At 53.7% G+C, this 26,511-nt stretch overlaps 1 protein-coding gene across 1 annotated transcript; it reads left to right on the top strand.

The window, feature by feature from the left end:
- Nucleotides 1-17,317: 17,317 nt before the first annotated feature.
- SCN4B (sodium voltage-gated channel beta subunit 4) lies at nucleotides 17,318-25,838 on the top strand. Its single transcript, XM_065417445.1, has 5 exons — nucleotides 17,318-17,378; nucleotides 22,338-22,501; nucleotides 23,654-23,876; nucleotides 24,734-24,863; nucleotides 25,745-25,838. Exons 1-5 carry the CDS (start codon nucleotides 17,318-17,320, stop codon nucleotides 25,836-25,838), a joined length of 672 nt encoding a protein of 223 aa, XP_065273517.1.
- Nucleotides 25,839-26,511: the final 673 nt, after the last annotated feature.

Below are 26,511 nucleotides of genomic sequence, written 5' to 3'. Positions count from 1 at the left end.
GCCGAAGGTGGCACGCGAGCTGATTTTCAGTGGCACTCACACTGCCCGGGTCCTGGCCACCGGTCCGGGGGGCTCTGCATTTTAATTTAATTTTAAATGAAACTTCTTAAACATTTTAAAAACCTTATTTACTTTACATACAACAATAGTTTAGTTATATATTATAGACTTATAGAAAGAGACCTTCTAAAAACGTTAAAATGTACTACTGGCACGCGAAACCTTAAATCAGAGTGAATAAACGAAGACTCAGCACATCACTTCTGAAAGGTTGCTGACCCCTGGCCTAGACCCAGCAGGTACAGCGGAAGGACAGAACGAGATGGATTGCCCTCCCTGGCTAGGCCCGGGCAAGCTCTGCTAGCGGTCAGCATTAGCACTGGCTTGTCTGCCATCGACCAGGTGTGGAGACACACACTGACACTGATGCAAGGGGCAGGGGCCTGTGGTCTAGGCTTCAGTGCTGACAGAGGGCTTGTAAGAATCCCACCAGCCCCCTCCTGCTCTCGCCTCCTCACCTTTGGAAAGGAACCACGGCCCCTGGGCTTTGCTGAGCAGGGTTACTGGTAAGGAGAGGCAGGGTGTGACCACACAGAGCTCTGATCCTGCCTGCTGCTTCGCTCGCCTTGCAGTGGGCCCAAACCTGGGCGGTGCTGCACACCCCGAGCCCACGGATAGCGCTGGCACTCAGCACCCCGCCACAGCAAGAGCTACCATCTTACCATGGGTCACTTGTTTTTTAACCCTCCCGTAGAGCCGTCGGGTGAGGTGTGAGTTAGGCAGAGGGTCACTCCCACGCTGGGCCTGGGGCAGGGAGGGGCATTCGCAAAAGCTGCGCTGCTGGGAAGGGCAGACCCACCCCTTGGAATGGAGACAGGCAGCCTCGGATGGGCTTTAAAAGACATTAATCAATAAAAGTGCAGCGACAGGCAGAGCCGCTGGGCGGGATAGTGCCACTGGAGGAAGAAAAATGTCATGTGCTATTCTGATGTCAGGAATCAATCTGCTCCTCTCTGTGCCCTTCTGCTGGGCCGCTGAGTCCCAGGGGCAGCCAGTGCAACCGCACCTGACTTGTTAGCACTTGGACAGGAGGTGTCAGGCATGGCCTGTGCCTCCCACACCAACGCGCTTGTGCGTCTGCAGCCGGTGGGTGGGCGCGGGTAGACGTGCACATGCACCTAAACGCGCTGTAGGATAATGTGTGTATATGTGTGACACTGTGGGGTTGTGTGATTGTATGTACATGCATGATTTTGTATGTGTTCATTTGCACATGATATGTTTGTGGGTATGACAGGGCGTGTGCACACACACGATAGGGTGCGTATCATGGAGTGGGGTTTGTCACTGATGCCTGAAGTTGGCATGATACAAATCCTACCCAAATGCCCTGATTTCAGCCTCTCCTGCAGCAAGGGGCAGGGGATTTATATGCTAACAGTCCAGAGGCACTAGAGCACAGCCCGGTGACTAGCCTGCGTGTATGCCATACTCCCCTGTGCTACTGCTACCAGCCACTGGTTTCCTCCACCACAGAGCCACACTGCCCCTGCTGTCCCACAAGCCAGGGAGTGAGCAAGGGCGGGGCAGGTAGCTGGCGGGGTGGGGGGACTCCCCTGCCATCCAGGAGGCCATCCCACATGCTGTGCCAGTGCAGGCAGGGGACGCTGCCCAGCGGCTGGGGTGCACTGTGGGGAGCAGTGTGGATGCCTGCCTCTGGGCTGGGGGGCCCCAAGGGCGCAGTCATCTCCAGATCCCTCACGTTACCCTGCACGACAGCACCACGCTCCCGCCTCCCCTTGTCTGGCTGGTGCAGCGTCCAGCCCGCTCAGACACAGCAGCGCTGCCCCCACCCATGCTGCTGGGCCAGGCTTTGCTGCAGAATGGCTGCTGCCGGCTCGCCCCGCCGAGCTAGCCATTGCCTGTGAAGTGTGCCGGGCGGACACTAAGGAGGTCCCTGTTCCCTTGCTCCTGGCTGTGCAGGCAGTGCCCGGTGAGGGCTGCTCCATGGGGTGTGACCCTCCCTGGCTCCCATGGGAGCCCCTTTGCGAGGTGGCTGCTGGCTGCGCTAGGCTCGCCCTGAGTGGTGAGGGCCCTGGCTGTCCCCGTGGTTACCTGTGCTGAGGTGCCACCCGCCTGGTACGGATCCCACCGTCTGGCTTCCCACTGCACTGTTCATCCCAGCCCCTGCCACCCTCTCCATGGTTCAACACCCCTCGAAGGTGCTGGGGTTTAGGATCCCTGCCGGTTCGTGGCTTGCGGGGCGTTTGAAAGGGCCCCTGGTGCGGCAGGGCCGGGCTGTGGGCGGTAGCCGGGGGTTAGTTGTTATTATCTCGAGAGCGGAGGTGAGGAAAAACAATCAGAACAACGTGAATGGAATCAGCCTCCCTCAGAGCCGGAGCCAGAGCCTGGCCCAGGAAACCCTGCTTCAAGCCAGGCAGGGCAAGCTCAGGCCCCTCTGCTGCATGCAGGCCTGGGCCACCATGGGCTCTGGGACCCCAGGGCACACACACGCACCAGGCTGGCTATGTGCTTGGCATGCAGGGAATCATCCTGGCCAGGAGCTTCCCTCTGACAGCGGCCAGATGCCTCTGCAGGCAGTGCAGAACCCTGAGCTGAAAGCAGCCCCTGATGGAGAGCGTATGTCATGCCAGACTATCCGTCATGCCCTCTGCCTTGGCCATCACTTTTCTCCCTGGTCTCTGACGTTCCCCACCAATTATCCATGGAGCAGCTTTTCTCTCGGTTGCTGAATCAGCATCAGCAAGATGCTGAGACAGGATGCAGCCCAAGGAGCAGCGCTGCTTCTGCCACGCTGCCTGCCTCCGGTGGGCTCAGGGACTCCCTGGTGTCTCCATGCCCTGGGGGCCTGCAGCCACCCAGCAAAGCCCAGGCCAGTGACATGCGGTTTCTTGTGAGTGCATTGTCCCCGTGCCCGGCAGAGCCCCAGCAGGGAGGCCAGGCTCTGTAAGAGGCAGGGAAGTGTGAAAGCCGCAGCCATGAACCTGGCTAGCAGCAGAGGGACAAGTGGTGACTAGACACTTTGCTAAAGGCCCCTTGCTCATTTTGGCAGCTTTGAGAGCAGGTGCGTTGCTGTTTGCGCAGACGGTGTGCCAGTTCCTGCAGCTGCTCCTTGCCTCCCCCTAGCTCCCTCCTTCCCTTTCGTGTCCATTTATGACCTTGAGAACCAGTCTTTGCAAGTATGGGAGGAGAAAGGCACACGAGGAGACAAGGGGACAGGACCGCTGCTCTCTGCATTACAGCTAGAGATTCAGGCCTGATTAAATTCAGAGGATGGGGGTACATTGGGGCTCCAACGCCAGGTTCAGATAATTCATGTCCCTCTTCCCCTCCGACTCCAGCCCTCAGCAGAGAATTAATCATTTATTATTTAAACTGGAAACCTCCATTATTATCTGGAGCAGAATTAAAGGGTCATCCCATGTGCTGGCTACAAAAGCAGGTTGTAAGAGTGCAGATGTCCCAGGCTGACTGGCCCCTTTAAGAGGGAGCAGGGTTCAGTGCACCTGTGACTGATTACCTGGGAAGGCACCTGGGTCCTATGCTGGGGCAGCAGGAGAGGAGAAAAGCGCTCACTGACCTCCCGTAGCCCAGGGAGATGAGGATGCTGTCAGAGGAAGCTGTAGAGAATAAGGAGACCCTGAGTAACCAGTGGATGACTGGTAAACAGAGCAGGGGAAGGATGTTTATGTGTAGACCTCAGCCCATGGAGGTGAGCAAAAGAATTACACAGAGATGCTTAAATGAAGGAAGCAGCTGGGAGCCCAGAAATGCAGGCCCCAGGAGAGGAGGGCTGTGCACCCCCCTGAACTGAAGGGGCGAGGCTGGGGGCCAGAGACTTTATTTCAACTTTTTTTGGACTTAATGAAGTAGAAATCCAGTAGGGGGATTTTCTTGTTGCCTTTGCCCTGTGTGGTGTTCTTAAGTGGCCCTGCAAGTAGGGAACCTGAGGCAGGGTGCTGCAGAGCCGTCCTTAACCGGCTTGGGGTTCCTTTGGTCAGTGGGATTGACTATGTGGGATCTGATCTGTGGCCCCTCTGGGCCTGGCACTGGAAGAGTTCCCATTCCTGTGTCCCCACAATGATCTGGCCAGGCTGGGGAATGTAGTGGGGGCAGAAGAGTGGATCCCTCTTGACCCCTGCAGTCAGTAGTTAGCTTGTGCCCTGAAACATGAAGCCTGATTTTTTTTTTTTAGCATAACTACACAGTTTATTAAGATTGGTCACAAAATTACACAACTCCTCGGTTCCAGCTATATCTGTAACTTGCATGTCTATAGCACCTTTCATCCGCCAGGGTCCCAAACGACACAGATCTAGGGCTTACTTCACCTGCCACTGAAATGCAGCTGCCCCCAGGGCAGAATGTGGCAGCCAGAATGACAACCCCACCACACCACAGATGGGGACAGGAAGAGAAGGGAATGCTGCATCCGGGTGACACTGCAGGGGGAGTTTAATTAGGCTGGGGGTAATTCTCTGAGCTGGGACTGGTCTAGGACAGCGGGTTCTGGGAAATCTCTTGGGATCTTTCCTGTACAGCTGAGGGCTGAAGTTCTACATCTCCCCCCATGGGTGGGACCTCTTGCAGCAACATGGCCTCTAGCACCAGCCTGAGGCATTGGATCATTTGGAGCATGGTTAGGTTCTGCCTCTGGGGGAAGATCACAAACAATCCACTCAATCAGGCTTCCATCAGCACCTGGGTTTCCCTTGGCGAGCTCCCATCAAACCCCATTTGCTTAGATGAGCAGGGGATGCCACACTGTCCTGTGTGCAACCTGCTTGTGGCTCACAGATCACATTTCAGAACCCCGCTTCCCCCGCCATAGGGCAGAGAGGCTGCATTTAACTTCCCCTCCACTCTGCTGCTGCTAGCGTGGGCTGGCTCCAGCATGACAAAACAATAGTTTGCAGTGTGTGCAGATGGGGATGACTGACCCGCTGTCGTGCAGGGTTTGTGGCTGATCAATCCGATCATGCCTGGTTTGCACACACCTTTCCAGACTGCACAGTCCGTTTACAGGACGGGTTCAGTGTGTGCAGTCTGCCCATTTACTTGTCAATGTAAACATGATGCTAACCTGACTGGAGACAGCTTTCCTGATTCAGTATGTCGCTGTGTAAATGAAAATTGCCCTTGGAAACATTTACACCTTCCAGTCCCCATGAAATGGGGGAAGGTGATCACATCGCTACAATACACCTGTGGAAACTACACATTCCATGGAGTAAAACTGACCCTATTCCATACTCTGTCCCCTTGGTTACTGCCCTGCCTTACACCTCTTATTGGTACCTAGGTCAGGTGCCAATAATAATAGCATTTAGCACTGTCACACGGTCCTGGCCCTTTAAACTACCTCTCGTCTAGTCTAGTTTCATTCTTATACTGCAGCCAAAGCCGTGGTATCTGAGTACCTGCATGATTCATTCCATTCACCGATTCCAAGGCCAGAAAGGACGGTTGTGATCATCTTGTCTGACCCCCTGAATTGCACAGGCCAAAGACTGGCCCCAGAATCATTCCCAGAGCAGAGCTTGTAGAAAAACATCCAATCTGGATTTCAAAACCGTCAGTGACGGAGAATCCACCACAAGCCTGGGTCAATTGTTCCAGCGGTTAATTACTCCATGTGCCTTGTTTCCTGTCTGCCTTTGTCTAGCTTCAACTTCCAGCCATTGGATCACGTTAGACCTTTCTCTGCTAGACTGAAGGGCCCATTATTAAATATTTGTTCCCCACACAGGTACTGATCGGCTGTAATTGAGTCACCCCTTAACTTTCTCTTTGTTAGACTCAAAGAGCTCAATCTATTTAGTTTATCACTATAAGGCATCTTTTCTAATCCTTTAATCCAGTGGCTCTCAACCTTTCCAGGCTACTGTACCCCTTTCCAGAGTCTGATTTGTCTTGCATACCCCTAGGTTTCACTTCACTTAAAAAACTACTTGCTTACAAAATCAGACATAAGAATACAAAAGTGACATAGCAGACTAGTATTGAACAATGGCTGACTTTCTCAATTTTATCATATAATTATAAATCAATTGGAATATAAACATTGTACTTACATTTCAGTGTATAGTATCTAGAGCAGTATAAACAACTCATTGTCTGTATGAAATTTTAGTTTGTATTGATTTCACTAGGGCTTTTAATGTAGCCCTGTTGTAAAACTAGGCAAATATCTCAAAGCGTTGATGTACCCATGGGAAGACCGTGGTGTACCCCGAGAAGTACATGTACCCCTGGTTAAGAGCCACTGCTTATTGAATTGTGGACACCAGAACTGGACACAGGATTCCAGCAGCAGTCGCACCAGTGCCAAACACAGAGGTGAAAAATCCTCTCTGCTCCTACTCGACATTCCCCTGTTTATGCATCCCAGAATCGCATTTCACAGCATCACACTAGTAGCTCATGTTCAGCTGATATCCACCACAGCCCCCAATTTTTTTCAGTCACTCCTTCCCAGGCTAGAGGCCCCCATCCTGTCGGTATGGCCAACATTCTTTGTTCCTAGATGTACACATTTACATTTAGCTGTATTTAAAATGCATATTGTTTGGTGCACCCAGCTTACCAAGTGATCTAGATTGGTCTGAATCAGTGACCCATCGTCCTCTTCTTTATTTACCACTCCCCCAACTTTAGTGTCCTCTGCAAACTTTCAGTGATGCTAAATAGGAAACAAAAAGCAGGAATAAATGGTCAATTTTCATTACCACCAGAATAATAATGGATTTTAATGGCAATTCCCATCCTGCTAGGAAGGAGAATTTTGTAAAGGGGCTCAGAAATTGGTTCTTGGCCCTATGCTATTTAACATCTTTATAAGCGGCCTGGAAGATTTATTAACAATCTGGAAAAGGGGTTAAGCAGAGAGGTGGCAACATTTGCAGATGACACAATTATGACCTGCTGAAGAGCTCTATGGAGCTCTAAAGCTTGTGTCTCTCACCACCCGAAGTTGGTCCAATAAAAGGTGTTACCTCTTCCCCCTCCGTCATGCTCATGTCCTGGGACTCACACCTCTACAGCAACACTGCAAACAAAATTCTTTAGCTTAGACAAGACCAGAAGAGATTTTAAGGACTCTGGAGGAACCTAACCAAAGTAGGTGAATTGTGGCAACACACTGTCATATAAAAATGTGTGTTGTTAAATGCAAAGTGGTGCATGTTTAGAGGGAATAATCTGAATTACTTCTACATCTAATTAACAATATCAGCTCAGGAAAGGGGCGGGGCATGAGGTGAACATATTGATGGAGAGCTCTGTCCAATGTGCACCTGTGGTGGGGGAAAAAAAGGGTTAGGGTACACCAAGAACAGGGGGCAGAATCTAATGCCACTCTGTAAATCAAAGTGACAACCCATCTCAAGAAGGCTACAGTGGAATTAGAGGGGTTCAGAGAAAGGTAACAAGAATGATCAGGGGCCTGGAAAAACTTTCATAATGGGAGACTCAATAGACTGGGCTTGTTTACCTTAGAGGCAAATAAGAGGGAACTTGACAAAAGTCTATTAAAATAATGAGCAGGGTGAAGAAGGCAGCTCGGGCACTTGTGTTCACCATGTTTCAATGCACAGGGACCAGGGGACAGTCAATGCACTTAAAGGGGGGAAATTTCAAACTGGTGAGCAGGGACACATTTTCACACAATGCACAACTGACCTGTGGGACGCTGCCACACTCTGTTTAGGGACACCCAGAGCATGGGGTTGCATCCCTGACCACTTTGGCTAATACCCACTGATGGACCTATCCTCCATGAACTTTACTACTGTTTTTGAACCCAGTTCTAGTTTTGGCCTTCACAACATCCCCTGGCAACGAGTTCCACAGTTGACTGTGCATTGTTAGAAGTACTTCCTTTTGTTTGTTTTATACCTGCTGTCAATTACTTTCATTGGGAGACCCCTGGTTCTTGTGTTATGTGAAGGGGAAATAATGCTTCCCTGTTCACTATCTCCACCTCATTCATGATTTTATAGACCTCTATCATATCCCCCCTCAGTTGTCTCTCTTCTAAGCTGAATAGTACCAATCGTTTTAATCTCTCCTTTCATATGGATGCTGTTCCATACCCCAAATAATTTTTCTTGCCCTTCTCTGTATGTTTTCCAATTGTAATATGGTTTGTTGTTGTTGTTTTTTTAGTGCTGGGGCTACCAGAACTACATTCAGTATTCAAGGTGTGAGAGTACCAGGGTGGGTTATAATATTTTCTGTCTTATCCCTTTCCTAATGGTTCCTAACTTTGTTAGCTTTTTTGAGCTCTGCTGCATATTGAGTGGATGTTCTCCGAGAACTGTCCATGATCTTTCTTGAGTGATAACAGCTAATGTAGACCCATTATTTTTATATGTATAGTTGGGATTGTTTTCCAATGTGCCTTACTTTGCATTTATCAACATTGAATTTCATCTGCCATTGTGTTGCCCTGTCATCCAGTTTTGTGAGATCCCTTTGTAATTGTAACTCTCTGCAGTCAGCTTTGGGCTTAACTATCTTGAGTAATTTTGTATCATTTGCAAATTTTGCCACCTCAGTATTTGCTCCCCCTTTTTTCAGATATTTTTTGAATATGTTGAACAACACTGGTTCCAGTACAGATCCTTGGGGGACACTGCTAGCTACCTCTCTCCCTTGTGAAAATGGATCATTTATTCTGACCCTTTGTTTCCTGTATTTTAACCAGTTACTGATCCAGGAGAGGACCTTCCCTCTTAATGCATAACTGCTTACTTTGCTTAAGAGCCTTTGGCCTGAGGCCAAGAGCTCAGCAAGAATCAAATAAGAGATGAGGCATTTCTGGGCGTACTAAGAATAGCCAGAAGCATAATAGTAAATACAATAAACTAACCAAGAGTTTGGGAAGGGCTGTAAATCCTCCTGCTTCAGAGCATGAGCCAGCCGGTAACTCCTGGGGGTCAGGAAGGAACTTTCCCTGGGGGCAGACTATCCCGTAACTGGTGCGGCTGCTGAATGTCTTGCACCTTCCTCCGGAACAGCTGGCTCTGGACTCTGATGGAGACAGGACCCTGGACTAGACTGACCCTGGTCTGATCCAGACAGGCAACCCCCATATTCCAAAGAGTTTTAAGGGGCCAACTTCTATGGTCCTGTGGCATTACTGCTGGAGGAGAACAGCGGGATTTGATGGCAAAGGACTTTCCTAGGACTAATAAGTGACAAATCCTTGCCCTGAGCAGGAAGGGGGGCAGCAGAAGGACACTGCGCTGAAGGGAGGAGAGGAAAGGGTTAGAATGGGAAAGGCTGCCAAGCACTCACCGCAGTCTGCTGCATTCGGTCCTTGTTCAGGTTTCTAGGTGCTCGGTCTGTCTCTGTCTCTCTCTCACTTGGGACTGCACGGCAGAGCATCTGATCAGAGAGTTTTTCTCCCTCCCACTTCCCCCACCTCCTGCTCACTGCCTGACAGGCTTGAATTGAAAGGTCGGTTCGACAGGACCTTGCAGGAACTACACGGTGCTGATGGGAAGTTGTATTTCAGCGTCTCCTCTCTCCCCAGCCGGGGAGTTCTGACTTTCCCAGCAAAGTGCTCTGTGGCTCTGGTGCCCCAGCTCCATCTGCCTCCAGAGGGATTAGGGGTGCTGGGATTTGCCCAGCTCAGGGGGAGCAGGGTGGTTACCTAGCTGGGAAGTGGGGCTCACATCTGCCCCAGGGGCTTTATTCCCCCCACCCTTCTGGTCTGCTCCTGGCACCTGTGCTACAAAGAGGGCGTATGGGGGGCGCTGGGCACTGTCTCGGGAGGAGCCACAGGGATCTGCCTGCTCTGCTTAGTGCAAGCCTGCTTTATTCTCCAAATGGCAGTGGGACGGGAATGTGTCGGTACAGCCTGGGCTTGGGAACCCTTCTGTGCCTCAGGGACGTAGCAACTCCATGGCAGCCTCCTCACCCATGTGCCTCGTGTGGGGAAGGCATGGCCTGGGGAGGGGGGGAATGACAAGCATGAGTAGGGGGCCAGAGAAGGTGGGGAGTAGGGGGCACAGAGGCCTGGCCTGTGGGACACAGGGGCATGGAGGCAGAGGAGGTACAGGGGGCACAAGGGGGGATGGCTGGGTGGACATGGGGGCAGATTATTGTGTTATCTTTGCTGATAAATGACAAACTGTATTGCCAGAAGCATGGGGAGGCCTTTGAATTTGGACACAGACTCAGGGCATGGGCTACCACTGCCAGCCCCCGCGAGCTGTGCCTGCAGCACTTTGTGTGATGATGCTAACATGGCATTGGAAAACCGCCGGGGTTTCCCTAGATCTGCATGAGCCCCTGGGAAAGGGTAGAACAGTCGAGTCTGGATCCACTGAGCCCCTCCAGAGACAGGAGGGCAAACCTCACTCACACAGACACGGGCTGACCTTGCCCCATGCACCCATTAGAACTGCACCTATGTCATGGGAGATGCTCTGGCACTCAGCACTGCAGTACCAAGGTGAGACTCCAGACAGACCCCACTGGCACAGGCGGGCAGTGGGACGTTCTCCCCAGTGACAAGGGGAAGGTGGGTGGAAGATAAGATCCCGGAGCACTTGGGAGTGCAGTCTGCGTGCGTTGGGGGGGCTGGGGTGGGTGCAGGGCCAGCTCTAGGATTTTTGCCGCCCAAAGCAAAAACAATTTTGGCCGCACCCCCCCCGTTTTTTAATTACCCCACCCCCGGCCCCGCCTCAACTCCGCCCCTTCCCCAAATCCCCAGCCCTGCCTCCTCCCCCCAGGCTCTCAAGCCTGGGAGGGAGGGGGAGCAGTGGCGCGCGAAACGGCCGCTCGGGATCTCCCCCTCCCTCCCAGGTTTGAGAGCCTGGGAGGGAAGGGGAGACCCAGAGCGGCCGCGGCGCGCGAAACAGCTGTTTCGCGCGCGAGCGGCAGCGGAGGTGAGCTAGGACGGCCGGGGCACATTTTTAGGGGCGGCATTCTGGCGCCGGCCATGCCGCCCCTAAAAATGTGCCGCCCCAAGCACCAGCTTGTTTTGCTGGTGCCTAGAGCCGGCCCTGGGTGGGTGAAAGCCGCAGGCCAGTTCTGCTCTCACGGGCCTGCGGCTGAAGACCTAGGTGTGCAAGAGCATAATTTATCCCTGCTGCCAGGACCAGGAGGGGGCACAGGGATATGGGAGCAAGCCCATAATAATCATGGGTAAAACACCTGCCTGCCACCACTGGGAAGCGGGGGTCCTGCAAAGAATAACCCTGGGAATTGGGAAACCAGAACCTGGAGGGGTTTAGTGCCAAGAAACCGTGAGACCTGCAGAAATGAATGGGAGAGAGGGGGAGTGGATGGGCAGGGGCTACATAACTAACACAAGGGAGGAAGAGAAGGGGCAGACGGCCAGGCCTGTTTGTGCGTCAAGGCTATGTCCGTTCGGAGGCTGTTGGCTCAGTCTCCATCCTTCTCTCAGAATAACTCTGAAGCCCTTGAAATATGAGTCTCCCTCTTTCCCCTGGGCAGGTTTCCCTGTGACTAAGTGTTTGCACATGCCAGCGGGAAGGAGCCCTTGAGCTCTCACTCCCTGCCATGCTGAGAAGGTGACACCGTCCAGTCTAGGACTGCTTGGCTTTTCCTGTAATCGGACACAACTATTTGCAGAAGAGGGACCTGGCTAGGCAGCAGGCGAGCGTCTTCCAGGTCTCAACACCCCTTGGGTCACTTTTGCAAGGCTGGAAGGGGACCCAGGTTACACAAATGGGACCAAAGCGAGGAGACACCTGCTGCTGTGTGGCACCCCTAATACACCCCCAATGGCAGAGACAAATGGGGAGCTCACACTGCTCTTGGAGACAATGGTACAGCTCTGCATGTGCTGGGACAGTCCCTTTGGAATGCTCTCAGAACCTGGACTGGGCCCCTGGCTGTTTGGGTGGGTCAGCAGAACTGGCCACTGGCTTGTGTTCTGATCTGCACCTGTGCAAAGTGTGCACCTGGTGTGAGTGGGGCCGGGAATCGGAATGGGTAGTGTGTTACACCCACTTGGGCAAGCTGCAGTGGCAGGAGGTGCAGGGCAGAATGCCAGAGAACAGAGGGGTGGGAGAAGACGTGGGGATCCAGTGTCTGTGGATGATGAGGCCATTCCAGGAGGAAGAGGAGTTCTCCGAACCTCTGGGGCCTGCTGCACTGGCCTGAATGTCTCTGGGAGATTTGACCGAGTTGCCAACTGTCGTGATTGGATCAGGAGTCTCGTGACAGTTGATGTTTTACTTAAAGGTTGAGTTCCTGGAGGCCTGTAATTGCAAGAGAATTTCAGCTGTTGTGAAAAGGGGAGTTCCCAGCTCTCCTGGCTGCAGAGAAATACTGGGAGACGCAACCCCCACAGGCTCAGAAACCAGAGGATAAAGACCAAAGTTATTCATGTTTAAATCTTGTGGTTTTAATGCCAGTCTCATGGGTTTTGACCACCAGGGTTGGCAGTGCTGGATTCTGGCACTTCCTTTTTCCGGCTGGAAGCAGGAAGTGTGCAGGCACCGCCAGCACAAAAAGGAGATCAAACACTTCTGAACGCTAGAAAAGGTTCAGTGCAGGGGTGGGGGGGGGGGGGGGGAGGGTCGGGGGGATCCTAGTCCAGTTCTGCCATGCCCAAGCACTCGCCACAGCCGCTGTCCTGTCGCACTCCACACACCGGTCTCTGGACTGGTTCCTTTTCTCACTTCAGAAAGCTGCTAGATACCAAACACCCACATTCAGACCTCAGTGCAGCCCCTCCCCCAAGGCTGTGACACCCCCCCCCCATCCCCTTGGGGTGACATTTCTGCCTCTCTTCCCCCATCCTCCCTTGCTAGGTCTTTGCTCTCCTGAACAGCTGGTCTCCCCGCACATCTTCTCAGGCTCATTCAGTTTCTATTTTAACCCTCAGCAATCGATCACATGGCTGCGTATAGAGGGCACCTGCGCTGGTGTCCCCTGCCTGCCACTGCACTTGGGCTGGACCATGTAGCAACCTCCCCTCCCCACCTTTTCTCTTCCTGTGCAAATTAGTTTCCAAGAATAGCTAAGTAAGTACAGCCTGGTGATGTGCAGAACCATGGTGCCTGCTCCCTGCAGAATGTCTCCCAGTATCTTTCCCCGACCCCACCCCGGGGGGGGGGGGGATGCAATCCCACTCCACCCCCCAGGCGAACGACGTGGCCTCGGTACCAGCTGCAATGTTCTTTGTGGTCCAACGTGTGCCTTTTCTTGGACCGCTAATCATCCAACTTGCTGCTGCTTTGGTTTGAGGTGATCACCTAATTCTCCTTCCTACCCGATGTTGCATATTTCTAAAAGCCTCCTGCTTAAATCTTCCATTATTCTTTCCTCACTGCTCAGCCTGAGGTTCAGCCAGGATGAATTTCTATTGCCAGCTCCCTGAACTTTTTCTCAAACATTTCCCACCTTCCCGCAGCTCCAATCAGGAGCCCTCTGGGCTTTGCAAGCTGCCTCAAAGTCAGCTTCCCCAAAGCCCAAAACTTTGGTGTTGCTGAGAGTTTAACCACGTTAGCATGTCGAATCTCTGAAATCCTGCTCACTTAGGCCCCGAGAATCAGCTTAAGTCTTATTTATCGCTCCTGCTCTGTTTTCTGAGATGAGGCCCAGCAGAGCCGCTGACTGTGTTCCCTGTTCAACGAACTGCATCAAACAGCAATTGTGCTATTGCAAGTCTCTTCCCTCCCTCCGTTTGTGCAGAGCTGTGACGCAGAATTTTCTGAGATCCTAATGAATGCATCTCTGGCTGGTACACAGCTCCTCCTTACTTCACAAACCATTCCCTGATGCACGTTCTTTGCCTGCCCTGGAGGTTTTAGAGGAGCATCCGTGACTCCGCTCGCCTACCCACCTTCCCTGTCCTCCGCTTCCATCCAAACTCCCTTCTGCTGCATCAGCAGGACAAACAGCAGACTCTGGTGAACATGAATGGTAGCTCCTCCCCAGCCTACAGGGATGGGTCAGCCCCTCAAAGCTTCCAGGCTGGGGGCCCAGTCCAGCAGCTGAATCACCCATACCCGAGTCCTCCCACTGAAGGGACAATTCACATGAATTCACAGGGGTCAGCCTGGCGTTCTATATTCAGTGAGCTATTAATGAGCTATGGTCTTTCCAAGCTCCCCAGTGAAGGCTAGGACTATAACAGCGTTTAAAAGAGAACTGGATAACCTCCATGAATTTAAGTCCATTAATGGCTGTTAGCCAGGACGGGTGAGGAATGGTGTCCCTAGCCTCTGTTTGTCAGAGGGTGGAGATGGATGGCAGGAGAGAGATCACTTGATCATTGCCCGTTGGTCCACTCCCTCTGGGGCACCTGGCATTGGCCACTGTCGGCAGACAGGATACTGGGCTAGATGTAGCTTAGGAACCTCTCCATCCTGTATCCCATCCATTTCAGGAATAATCACTGTTCTGTTATTGCACCTCTAATGACCTTGGGAAGGGAGAGGAGATTTTTGTAAATACCACCAAGGCTTTCCTCAGGAGCCAAGAAGTTTTAAGCTCCAAAGAAGCAGTGTCCTGCAAAGGAGATGTGATTCTCTAATGCAGTTGAGAGGAAAGGTAATGCACCAAAATAGCACAATTGCATTATCAGAGGCCCCCATTAAGCAAGCTCTTCCTTGCTCCGGCTTGGATGTGGTCCGCAGAAGGTGAGGGCTAATGGATGCAGCTACTAGGAAGAGGTTGTTGATGTACAGAGTGCATGTTCAGGCAATTATCCTGAAATAAACGCTCAGGGTGTGAATGTAGGCTCCAAAGGCTCTCTCTGGCTTCTCTAACACCCTCTCTTTATAATCCCACATGCAGTCTGGGCCTTAATAGCCATGTGCTGCTATTTGTGGCTTCAGAGACTGGAAGGAAATATTTGCTGCCGGGAGCACCGGATGGATGCCTCCCAGTCATACACCCGGGGGATTTGCTTTGTTCATCCTGCCAATGTGGATTCAGGCATGGAGAAATCTGGGATTGCTGTAGCCTGGTGTCACTGTCATCTGCACTGACATGGGGGACATCCAGGCTCCATGCCCGGCTTGCTTCCAATGCTCTCAGCCCTATGGAGCTCTGCTGATAACTAATTAGGAGCTTAAATTCTGGGCTGGATTTTACCCCATAGTTTTCTACTAGCTGCACAAGAGAAACACTTGAATAGCTCCTCCCATTGGCCAGGTCCCCTGTTCCCTACAGGGTCCCATCCTGCAAGGTGCTGAGGGAGGACACCAGTGCACCACAGGAGGTACTCAGCACCATGCAGGGTCAGGCATTCTGTTACTGGATGCCACAGGGACAGGTATGCTAGAAAGAGCTGGTTTAGCTAGACTGAAGTCTTCCCTACCGAGAGGTTTTAATTCCATGAACCAGTTGTTCCTTTATCAGCCTTCATGCCCATTCATCGCTGGTTTTACAGCCAGAAGGGTGTCTCAGCTCCTCTAGTCTGACCTGTAAACCCCAGGCTATTGAATGTCATCCAGGTACCAGACCCTGCCCTGCCCTGCGAACTGCTTGACTAAAAATAACAGGAGTACTTGTGGCACCTTAGAGACTAACAAATTTATTAGAGCATAAGCTTTCGTGGGCTACAACCCACTTCTTCGGATGCATATAGAGTCAAGCAAAGATGCTTGACTAAAGCATCTTTGCCAGAAGGCAGCACTCTCCCTTTGAGGACAGCAGGAGCCTGAGAAGCCACCACTTCCCCAGCTAGTCTGTTCCAATAGTTATGTTCTTCAAGCGGGTGATTGTGGCCAGTTAAAATCAGTGGATGCCCATTACCTCTCAGAATGAGAACTGAGGTGTCAGGCAGGGCCCTCCAAAACGGAGACACCCCAAAGCAGTAGCCACTTTTGAACATTTTAGCTTCACTGCATATATGGACAGGTGCCATTCTTGGTTCCAGCTGTGCATTTTCTACTCAAATTAACAGCACTTCACTCCTGATAACTTTCCTTGCAATTACACAACCCCTATACACCTCTTGCACAGGATCTCTGTGCAAACTATACACAGGGATCCTGTCATCCGCCAAGGCATGTGTAAGCAAAACATAAACTGATTGAGAATGTACAGTGGATTATAAAAGGTTCTAGTCAATTGCAATTTCAGTCTATTTGATGATGCATTGTGACTGGAGAAAACCCAAGAATCTCTTTCATGGCAATCACAACTTTGCCAATAAAATTATGTCACTATTCCTTTAAACCCCCCCAACAATCTGTGTTCAATTAACTTGACAGAGAAACAAAGCACAGTATCAGTGGAGGGGAATCTGATGAAACCAGACTAGAAGGGGAGTGTAGGCTAGGGGTTACTGCAGGGCTTCTTTACCCAGCTACACACACTTCTATCTAGCTCCTACCAGTGGTGTGAGAATGACGGGGTGTTAATTGCTTTACTATTTTAAAATGAAAGATGCTCTAGAAACACCAATTATTTCATTGCTGAGGAAAAAGAGCAGTGAGCTTCCCAAGGGGGAGCTACCCAAAGTAACCGTGTAATACAGTGTCCGGTGGTTGTGGGGCTCCGCTGATGGGTGGATTCAGCACGGCTCAGCTGTGTGTCATAGACTCTATGCTGCTGGTAGCTAAGGGAGAGTCTCCTTGAGCTGAAGGGGCATGGCCCTGGGCTTTTGAAGCCAGGGGAGATAAGGCCCGTTTCTGGCACCCCAGGAGGAAGAACCCAGGAGCAGCAGGAGAAGGGGGCCGGGTGGGGCCCGCTAGGCTGAGCCCGGCGCTGGGAGGGCCGCAGGAGGCGGGGGCGGGTCAGGGGCTCCTGCCTGCAGCCGGGGAGCCACGTGTCCCCGGCACAGCGCGCACCGCAGAGCTGCAGCGTGGAGGGCGGCCCGGCTGCAGGGGGCTGCAGCGCCGCAAACCCAGCCCCGCCTCGGAGCGGTCCCTGTCCCGCCCAGGCCGCAGCCGGGCCGCCCCTGCCCTGGCCAAGCCCCTGCCGGGCCGGTTTGCCCCCCGCCTCCCGGTGCTGCGGGATGCCCGGCAGGCGGCTCCCCGGCTAGTCTGGCGTAGCCCCCCCGGCCCTGCCCAACGCCTCTCCGGCTGCAGCGCCCCCCCGCTCCCCGCAGCAGCCTCAGCCGGCCCCTGGCAGCGCGCCCGCCTCGCCCCCGCCTGCCCTGCCCGGCTGCGTCCCTCCGCCTTGGCTGCGCGGAGCCCCGGCCGGATGCTGCAGCTGCTGCGGGGACCAGACGGCCTGTGGCTCGAGCCTTGTCCCCCTGCCCCTTGCGCCGGGACCGGGCGCTCCGGCGGCAGCTCGCCCCGACCCTGCCCCGCCGCTGGCGGCTGCGGGGGGTCCCCGAGGTGCCCCGGCACAGAGGATGGCGGCGGACGGGAGCAGCGCCCGGCTCTGCCGGAGCTGGCCGGCGGCGGCTCTGCTGGGTAAGGGGGCGTGCGGGGACGGGGCGCCCTGGTGCGCGGAGCCGGGGCGCTCTGCCTCGGGGCTGGGCTGGGAGCGCTTCGCCCAGGCATCCGCTTTGCTGCCCCCGGGATCAGCGAGACACCTCGGGCCGGAGGGTTCCGCTTTTCGGGGCTCCCCCCAAGGCACAGAGCGCCCCAGGCTGCGGCTTGAGGATGGGGACTCGCCCCCAGCCGGCTCCGGGAGCCCCCCGCATGGGTAACAAGAGCTGCTCTGCCCTAGGGGAGACATGCGGAGCAGAAACCGCTGCTGCAGTGCTCTGGGGCCAGGCAGGGCTTCGCTCCCGGGGCTTTTCCTAGCCGGTAACCACGGCGTGACGGTCCGTTTATTGCCCGTTTATTAAGTGCCAGCCATGTCCTGCTGCTAATCGCTCGAGTTTCTTCATTGCTGTCAGCTGGAGCCTCAGACAGCGCAAGGCCAAATTCTGCTCTCCTGGGTCAAAGGAGACGGCCAGGGTCCAGGGAAGGCAGCAGGGTGACTTTGGACTTGCACCATGTCAGTGAGGGTGCCCTGTGTTGAGGGGAAGGAACTTGCTGTTGGTAACTAGCCCAAGGGAGTTGTGTCTGGAGGCTGGAGCGCAGGCTGGTTGTCAGGGCTTGGAGATGGGCACCGGTTTGGAGCAATGGTTCACAGCATGGCCAATGCCAAGGGCTCAAAAATCAGGAGTCGGGCCCCAAATCAGGAGACTTTTCAAACTACTAAATGTTGGGCTCTTTCTTTGATGGCTGGTTTCTCAGCCTTTAGGGAGCTCTCAGACCATGTGTTCAGGCTTTTCTCTGCAGTCAGGAGGGCTGGAACTTACTTTTGTTCTAAAGGAAACCTGAGAGTCTCATGTGATCACACAACTCCAGGAGCAGGTGCTTTAGGATGAACATCAAATGTAACAAGGCTCCCAAATAAATAGAGAGAGTCAGTTAATTCTGGACAGTTTGCACTATCCCACCCACTGTTGTAATGATATGGTCCTGTATGACAGTGTGTATCTTTCTACACACTAGACCCCTCTGAGCCTCTGTTCCTATGTTACTGTAATTTAGTAGCTTTAACCATTTCTATAAGTCCCATAAATACTGAAGTTATTGTTTCTTCCTCCTCGAAAAATATTTACATTTTAAAAGTAAACTCTATGTTTCCCTGAGGAAAGATCAACCCACAGCAAATAGCTTGCTTTGATTTCCGCTGCTCTGCAGCGAGTCGTGGGTACTCGGCACTTGCACTTTCATCCATAGTCTCCAAGTGCTTCACTCAGGGCTGGGCAGGATGATTTCCATTTTGCAGATGTGCAATGTGAGGCATTGAGGATAAGTGACTTGCCAAGGTCGCTCCAGGAATAGAGCCCTGGCTCCCAGGCCTTTGCCCTACCTGCGTCAATTACTAATATACATGCAGTGGTGTCTCCTTTGGCGTTTTCTCTCATAGGCTCCATCATTCTCGCTTTGCTGATCTGCTAGCGGGGGGTACAGCTAGCTAACTGCTAAAATTAAATGGGGAAAATATGTGTCAGGGACCAGAGGAAACAATTGTAAGTGTTTTAATGCAGCTGAGAATAATAATCGTTATGGATTTAAAAATATTTGTCATACCTTCCTTCCCAGCAGAGGAAAGAAATGCATATCTGGGGCCCTGCTTGAAGCATAACACCCAAATCTGAGCCTGCGGGAGGTTCTGTAAAGTGCCCTGGCTACATCCAGGGGCTAGGAGCCAAGACATGCTGTGGCAGCTTTTTCCGGTGCTGTTTTCTCTGTCCCAGCAGGCCCCACATAGGGCTGGTTCAGAGCTTCCTGTACCCGCCGAGGGCGTCGTTATCTGCTGGGCAGTTGTCCTAGTCTGTGTAGGGGTTGTTCTTTGAACAGAGAATCTGAAAACAAGAATTTAATTGAATTTTCAGTACTTAAAACCCACTGCCTATTGGAAAACTCCAGTGAGGGGCTTCTGGTAGGGCAAGGAGCTGTTGGTTCTCAAGATAATTTTAAGTGAGCTGGAGAAATTAGAGAGAGAGGGACTGGGATTTCAAAGGAGTTTGGATTCCAGTGAGATTTAGGTGCCTAGTTCCCATAGGTGTCTTTGAAAATCCAAGCCCAGATAACCCAAGGGCAGCCTCATTTTAAGAAGGAAAAACTGGCCATGTGTTGTCATAGTTAGAACAGAGGCTCAGACGTTTTAAGCTGGAGTCATCTTGAGTTCTAAGACCAGGTGCTGGTTCTTCTGATCTCAGGAAGGAAATCGGACCCCTTTGTACCTCGGGCAATTCAGCCAGGCTTAAACAAAAAAGGTTGGGGGAGGAATCTCAGTGCAAATTGTCTGCAGCTGAGTATTTTAATTCTGCTTTTCAGTGACTGAGGCTGTGAGGCTCATTGCATGGTCTGGTTAGCCAGAGCCACCACCAAGCAGGACTCTGGGGCAGAGAGGGAGTGGTACCTCGATATTACAACAAGGGAAGTGCTAACAGCTCTGCTGTCCTTCAGGGACCCTCACAGACTGTCCAACTCCTGTACCTCAAAGGGGTGGTTGTGGCCGTACCCCCCAGCACGCCGAGGTGCTTAGGAAAAGGGCTGAAGCGTAAAGGTTCTTTTAAGATGGCAAAACTGAATTCTGCTTCAAGCGGACTGTGAGCTCTTCCCTCCTTGGTGCTGTGTGGGAGGGGGTGGGGAGGAGGAGCCCACCTAGCCTGGGGAAGAGGTTATGTCCCCAGGGAGCTGTCTGCGGGACCGGGACGGGTTGATGGTTGTTAGTGATGTAAGTGCTCTTTTGCAGCCCTTTTGTAGAACAACAGAGGCCTCCAGTGGCCATTTAGGTGAATCCCAGCTGCCCGGGTCACGTTTCTGCCTCACGTTGGGACGCTGGCTGCTCCAGTCGATTCCAGGTGCTGTCCTGACCTGCCCCATGGCGGGTTGGTTGTTTCAGGTGCAGTGTGCTCCGGCAAGCCCAGCGCAATGAGGACGGGGTTACGTGAGGGTTGTTTTCAGTGATTAGATCAGGCCAGGGAATGAGGAGTTCGAGCTCCTGCCTGGGTTCCAGTCCCAGTTCTGCCACTGACTCTGTGGGACCCCCCTGGGAACTCAGCCAAGCTGCAAGGTGCTGGGAGGTTTAATGTTGGCAAAGGGCTTTGGGAGTTTTGGTTGACGGGGCTGTAGCTGGGCATTGTTATTCCGTGGGAACGTGCCAGCTCTTCCCTCCCCAGGCCAGGCCAATGACCGGTAGTTCCCTGTGGAGAAGAAATGGTACAATGCTGCAAAAACCTCGCCGCTCCTGGCTTAGTGTTTCCTGCTGCCCTGCTCTGGGGGGGGGGGGGGGGGGGGTGTCTCACTCATGCCGGGTGGGCAGAGGATTTAAAATGCTGCCAGCGGCCAGAGCGAGCGGAGAATTCAGCTTCGTGAATGTTTTAAGCCCGCTCCACAGCGGTGGGAATAAGCGCTGTCCCCCAGTGCAGAGCAGTGGGATTGGGCCCTGCTGCGTGTCTGAACAACGCTGCTGATGTCTCAAGCAGCCACCCTTGATCTCGGCAACACGGGGCAACTCACATTTCTTGATCTCAGAGCAGCAAAGAGAAGTCTTCTAAAGCTGCTGCATTAGCAACGGAGGCGGGGCAGAAAGGACACGCGTCTACACAGGCCTCCTCTGTTTCGGTGCCTTTGATTGGTTGCTGCCAGGGGACTCGGCAAAGAGCAGGGTGGTATAGCTCAGCAGGTGTCACAATGTAGGAATTTTTTACCTTGGTTTTAAAACGTGTTTTGTGTTTGGTTTGCTCGGAGGGCTCGGGCTCAAGGACGTTTTTGGAAGAAGCCAGTGACAGCTATAGCAAACATTCACTAATTGCTGTAGATCGCTTGCGCCTGTCTGGACGGAGTTCTTACAGACCTTGCGAAGCAGCCCTGCTCTGCCCTTTCCCTCAGGAACGGGAGGCCCAGCTGCACTGAGTGAGGATGTGGGGCTGAGGGGGGTGGCTCCTCTGGAGGGAGCGTCTCTGCTCAGGCGCCCCGCCCCACCCCCCCCACCCCCCCTGCCTCCTTGGGGGGGCGCCGGCAGCACTGGACAATACTGCGCTGAGGGGGAGGAGTTGACTGATGACCCCAGGGGAACCTGTCCCTCCTGGAGCCTGATGGGCCAGCAATCCCATTCCCCAGCAGCGATGGGTGGCTGGGGGGGTTGGTGAGAAGGGGCAGATTTAACCAGACAGACCCTCTCTCCCCCAGGACGGTCACAGGGAAATCCTGCCCCAGAGAGTCGAACTCCTCGTAAATATTCTCCGGCGCTGCCACTCTCCTTAGGCTCCTCTGGGCCTGGTTGGCTCAGACCCATCCAGGGAGCACCTAACCCCTGGGCTGCTCTCCGGTGTTAAACATGAGAACAGGTTCACCCCGGTGTCGTTTATCAAAGGTCCCATAATCCCGCTGTCCGGCTCGAGGGTGGGGTTGACCTCATGACTAATGTCTCCTTTCTCACCCTCCAGAACAGCTCCCCCTTGTGGCCCTGCCCTGGTCTGGGCCATGGCCCAGATGCCAGGACCCATCCAGCCTGGATTATGGGGGTGGTGCTTGGCTTGTAGACACCGCAGGACTGAGAGCTCCAGAGTGTGGTTGCCAGGGGCCTGGGGTGAAAGGCCAGAGCTGGGAGACAGACGCTCCCTTCCCTGCTGCTGCTGGCCAGGCTACTCGCTGTTGCCTTTTCCCAGGGCGTGTTCCTGAAGCTCTATCCTGCTCTGTGTCCTCTAGGAAGGCAGCGCGGGGACTGGCTAGGTTAGTCTGAGGCATGTGGTGCCTCCAGGGAGCCCAATTAATGGACCAGCAATCTCATCTTGTTACCAGGTGACTGCATGATGGTAGGCTCTGGGCATGCCCCAGGAGATGCCGTCTCTGAATGAGAATCGGGTATCGGGTGCCTGTGGAAACTGATGTGTCTTTGTTCTCTCTTTCCCCGGGCAGGTTTACAGCTCTTCTCCATGGCTGTCACCTTGGAGGTCTCAGTGGGGAAAAACCACCTTGTGATGGCTCTGAATGGCTCAGAAGTGCAGCTGCCCTGCATCTTCACCACTTGCATAGGATTCAAGAACCTTGACTTCACTTGGTATTACAACAGCACTGACATGGTGCGTGGCGCGCTCTGCTCCTCGCTGGGTTTGATTGCCAGTTCTCCTGGGTCCCCCCAGCACAGACCGGCTGCTAGTGCTTCAAACAGTGATTTGGATCCCGTTTCTCCTGCTTTAGGACACCCTGCTGGCCACGAGGGATCTGGTTTGGCAATTGCCCTCTCAGAGCCCACTGCACCCTATTGGCTGGGCACCATAACTGCCCGCAGGAGACACCGCTGGGTGGAGCAGTGTGGAACGGAGAAAATTTCTTCCACTCGGTTTGGCCGCAGCAAAGTCACCATTTCATTTCCTGTAGGCATGTCTGTGAGCTTCGGCAGCAGCGACTGGCAAATCCCCGGGTTAAATCAATCCCTTTTGCTCAGAAATGTCCCATTTCACTCAGGAGCAGATCAGCACTTTGAGCAAAACACAGTGAATTTTCCAGCTAAACAGGCCCCTTCTCGTGCTCGCCATGAGATGCCAAAGGGCCGTTGGTTATGGGGCCCAACAGGCACTAAACAAAGTTGTCATTTCATACAAATGTGGCTTAATAAGGAGAAGAGCCCTCCAGCATTTGGCCAGATGCAGGTGGGAGGGTGGGGGGTGTTGGCCGCGTGCTGAAGAGTCAGGAAGGGGCAGCATGCATGGAGTATGGTTCTGCTCTGCCTCCATTAAAAGACCCCCCCTCCACTCTGCTCAGCCCCTTGAGTTTCCCTGTTGATGACTGTTCATTTCACTGGTGCATACCTAGCATGCAGGAGACATCTCGGGGGTGGGGAAGGGATGTGCTGAGAGGAATAACTGGCTTTGGGAGCCCTGGGCAAAAGCCAAGCATTTAGATTCATTCTACCCCTAGCCCAGAGAGACAAAATCCTCAGAAAGCCAGGGAGGGATGGAAAGAGAATTTCTTGTCCCCTTGTAATCCACATTTAAACTACAGCTGTCGCTGACCCATGGCACTGTTACAGCGTGCTTGTCCCTGACCTGGATGCAACATGGTTACAAACTGTCATGTAGCCGGGCCCCAACCCTCAGCCTTGGTAGCTCTGTGTCTGTCTGACTCAGCCGGCAGAGCTCTCAAGGCCTTCCCTTGTCTGGGGCTTGCTGAGTTTGCGGCCTGGCTGTGCTGTTTGCTTGCTCAGCGTCCTGCTGCATTCCCTCCCCCTGCAGATATATCACGGGACTATACAGAACAAAGCATCCGAGCCAACGATGCTATACGCAGACTCTCGGGTTCGGTTCATTGGCACAACCACTGGGAAGGAAAACAACATCTCCATCTCCATGTTTGTGGACTTCGATGATGCTGGGAAGTACACCTGCCATGTCAGGAACCCAAAGGAAATGAATGCTGAACACAATGCCACCATCATCCTCAAGGTGGTCCAGGAGCGTAAGTGTCTGCCAGGAGGAGCCTCCCACCCTCACTCTGCTGGTGCCGATAGACAAAGGTTCCCCTGAGTGACCAGCAGGATCAGGCAAAGCTAAAACAAGATATCCTGCTAGTGGTCATAGCAGGGGACTGGGACTCAGGACTGCTGGGTTCTGTTGGGTTTCCATCAGTGTAAGGAAAGTAGAATCTGCTCCCAGGAGTTCTAGTGTGACCAGTGTATATTCTAGTTAGTCTTCAGCAAATGGCTGTCCACCTCAGAAAAGAGCCCCAGGAGAGGCACCTGTTTAGGAGAGGATCAAGGCTGGACTGGCCGAGGGGCATTGGCAGAATTGGGGGTCTTTCACTTCACATCCCTCCTCCTGCCAAGAAGTAAGGCCGACCTCTCAGAGTGGGCTCTGGGTTTTAGCTCTCTTGATCTATTTTGGGTGCCTAACTTGAGACCCCTCATGCTGAGCACCCACAACCTGAGACTCCTACAATCCCTCCAGGAGACGATGGCTAAGATAAAGATACGTGCCATCCCCTGTGGGCCCTGCTACAGGCCAGGAGCCAGGGGCACAAGGAGGGCATTCATGGGGTAAACTCCCTCCCTGGCTTACGGTCAAGTTGAACCATGAGCTGTGCAGTTGTTGGAGAAGGCTTGGGGCAGCAGAGACTAGAGGGTGACGCCCATGGCTGTTCGACTTGAAAGACCTGAACTGTTCTGCGGAGCAGAGGCAGCTGAGTGGCCCCTGCAGCTCCAGTGGTGGCCGAGGGCTGAGTGTCTGTCTCCTGCTGCTCAGGGACAGAGACCCCGTGATGGTGGGACTCTTCTGGCTGGCCCCCACTAACATCTCCTCTGGTGCTCTCTCCTGCAGTGGTACCAGTGGACAACACGCTGACGCGCATCATCGTGGGAACCGTGGGCGGGCTCGTCGGCCTCCTCATCCTCATCCTTGTCATCAAGAAAATCATCCTGCTCATCCTCAAAAAGTCTCAGGAGAAGAAGTGAGTACGGATGGGCTTCCTTTCTCCCAGCCCCCGCTGCGTCCGGCTGCGGGGTGCGGTGCGTAACCCTTGGCTGGCGTTGTGCTGGGCGCAGCATCATGCGTACCACATGCATGGATGTTTGTGCTCTTTCTGACCCTCCTCCCCAGCCTAGACACCGGAGTGGCATCACCTGGGTGTTCACAAGGAGAGGGCAGGAGGCAGCATGACCCAGCAAACTGGGCCCGGGACTGGAAACTGGGCTCTTCTGAATTCTGTTCCCAGCTCTGCCTCTAGCTGGCTTTTCACTTCCCCATTTCCCCAGCTGTAAAACTGGGACAGGGACACTGAGCTAACAGGATTGGTGCAGACATGCACAAAAGCCTGCTGCTGTCCTGTGTCTGGACAGTTCCCTGTGACCTGCCTCGCCCGGTCCTATTGTCAGTGCCTGAAGCACAGGGCTTCCCTTGGAGAGTGTGGCACAAACTGTTAGCTCTGTTTTGGGGTTGTAGTCCTGAGTCCTCTGCCCAGCATGGGGAAGGCACAGCTCTTTGAAAGTGTGAGCCAGGAACTCCTGGAGTCTGCTGCCCACTCTCTCTGTGCCCTTCAATGTGTCACTTGACCTGCCTGCCCCGTGGGAATGATCGTGCCTCTTGGGGAGCAGGGAGAATCCAGGCACTAGTGCCTGTCTAGTGTTTGGAGCCATGCCTGCACGTCTCTCCCTCCATGGCTGCAATGGGGCCGAGCTTCCCCCCCAGCTCTGAGTGCATACACCCCTGGGGCCTGGCCTCCGACAGGTGGGGAGGGGCAGTGACGCCAGGCTGAGGGGGCCAGGTCCACCTTCAGGCCGAGGGGGGCTGCAGGCGCCAGCCACGTGCTGTAGGTGCTGCTCTCTCTCCTAGGAAGGAGTGTCTCGTGAACTCCTCAGGGATCGACAACACTGAGAATGGTCTGGCGGGCTCCAAGGCGGAACAGAAAGCTCCACCAAAGGCATGAAGCAAACTCAGTCTGACCCACGAGGCAGCAAAACTCTAATGGCGGGGGGAGGGGAAATCTATTTTATTTTGAAACTAACCATGCTTGAGACATCTCTGTATTACGCACAGGCCTGCAATTCGCGCCGCTCCTCAGCCCAGACTTGGAATGCCGTGTGGCCTGGGAGCAGGCTGTGATCCCAGCAGGGGAAAGAGAGCAGGCCAGCTCCATTCTCTCTGGGAGGAGGTGGGAACTCCCGGAGCTGGAGCTGGAGCTGGGGTGGGTGTGTGTTTTCACGTGGTGCGTGCGTGAGAGCGGCTGGTTCAGCACGCACAGACTGGGCGTGAGGGCGCTGAGCAGAAACGGTGCCTTGCGAAGCTGAGAGGGTGGCGGAGGGGGGGGTGTCGCCTGCCTGGCTCCCAGGGGTGCTAACCGCTGGGAGGAGGCTGTGTATCAGGCAGAGGGCAGCTAGTTCCTGGAGCAGAGCCCGCTGGAGCGCAAGGCTGCATGGAGCGCTAGCAGTAGAGAGAGATGCTCCTGTCCCTGCCTGAGCATGGGGCTGGCTCAAGGAGAAAGGGGGCTCTGCTGCCAAGCACGCTTCTGAACCAAATGACTACTGCCACCTTTACCAAGCCTGGCTTTAATCTCTTTTCCTAACTGGTTGCTCCTGGGACGAGCTCTCCCTCCCCTGCCA

Source organism: Emys orbicularis, chromosome 15 (assembly GCF_028017835.1).
Source record: "Emys orbicularis isolate rEmyOrb1 chromosome 15, rEmyOrb1.hap1, whole genome shotgun sequence".
NCBI classification, from domain to species: domain Eukaryota; kingdom Metazoa; phylum Chordata; order Testudines; family Emydidae; genus Emys; species Emys orbicularis.
This window is presented reverse-complemented; position numbering and strand designations above follow the sequence as displayed.

Coding starts and splice junctions, on each gene's coding strand:
- SCN4B (XM_065417445.1), top strand. CDS start 17,318: ATGGCGGCGGACGGGAGCAGCGCCCGGCTCTGCCGGAGCTGGCCGGCG. Junction 22,502..23,653: donor ATTACAACAGCACTGACATG/GTGCGTGGCGCG, acceptor CTCCCCCTGCAG/ATATATCACGGGACTATACA. Junction 23,877..24,733: donor CCTCAAGGTGGTCCAGGAGC/GTAAGTGTCTGC, acceptor TCTCTCCTGCAG/TGGTACCAGTGGACAACACG.